The following is a 557-nucleotide window of genomic DNA, read 5'->3' on the forward strand; positions in this document are numbered from 1 at the left end:
CCCGTCTTCAGTTAGAGCTTTACCTTGATGACACTTAAAACTCCTTCGTTGGTGTCGGGGTCCGTTGAAATGTCAAAATGCTCGTCTTCGTTGCCACTGGAGATGTTGAATCTTACTCTCCAAGCTGACGTCAGGGGCGAGTCGCCATCGTGGACCTGGAGGTGCAGCGCGCTGGGGCTGACTCGGCCTTCGGGAATCTGCAGGTGATACTAGCAGAAGCAACCGGCGTCTCAGAGGCAGCGCCACGGAGAAACGCCAGTGCAGAGAGAACAGAAGGGAAGGGAGGCTAGGGGCCCCGGCCCAGCAGCCTTGCTACTTCTGCTGTTGACCATGGCCTTGAGGGATGGGAAATCCTGTCTGCCACAGCAGAGTCACCATCAACCAGCCACATCTCTTCTGTCTGTGATTGGATGTGTCCAGCTGAACAATTTGGAAAGTACTCTCCAATCCAACACAATGCACTATTTCCTTAGAATTCTAAAAGTCATAATCCGCATCCCAGTCCCTGCTTTCTGGACTGAAGCTCCTTGCTCTGCTCCCCTTGGGGTGGTCCAGAC

General features: G+C 53.9%; 1 protein-coding gene across 1 annotated transcript in view; it reads right to left on the reverse strand.

Moving 5' to 3' along the window:
• CDH26 (cadherin 26) overlaps positions 1-557 on the reverse strand; it is a 63623-nt gene that overhangs the window by 35294 nt on the left and 27772 nt on the right. Inside the window, exon 8 of the mRNA XM_007951513.2 lies at positions 24-209. Coding sequence (XP_007949704.2) covers positions 24-209 — 186 coding nt within the window. The remainder of the gene's footprint in view (positions 1-23; positions 210-557) is intronic.

The sequence above is a fragment of the Orycteropus afer genome, unplaced genomic scaffold (genome assembly GCF_000298275.1).
Source record: "Orycteropus afer afer isolate SDZICR_OR568_19922 unplaced genomic scaffold, OryAfe1.0 scaffold00295, whole genome shotgun sequence".
Taxonomy (NCBI): domain Eukaryota; kingdom Metazoa; phylum Chordata; class Mammalia; order Tubulidentata; family Orycteropodidae; genus Orycteropus; species Orycteropus afer.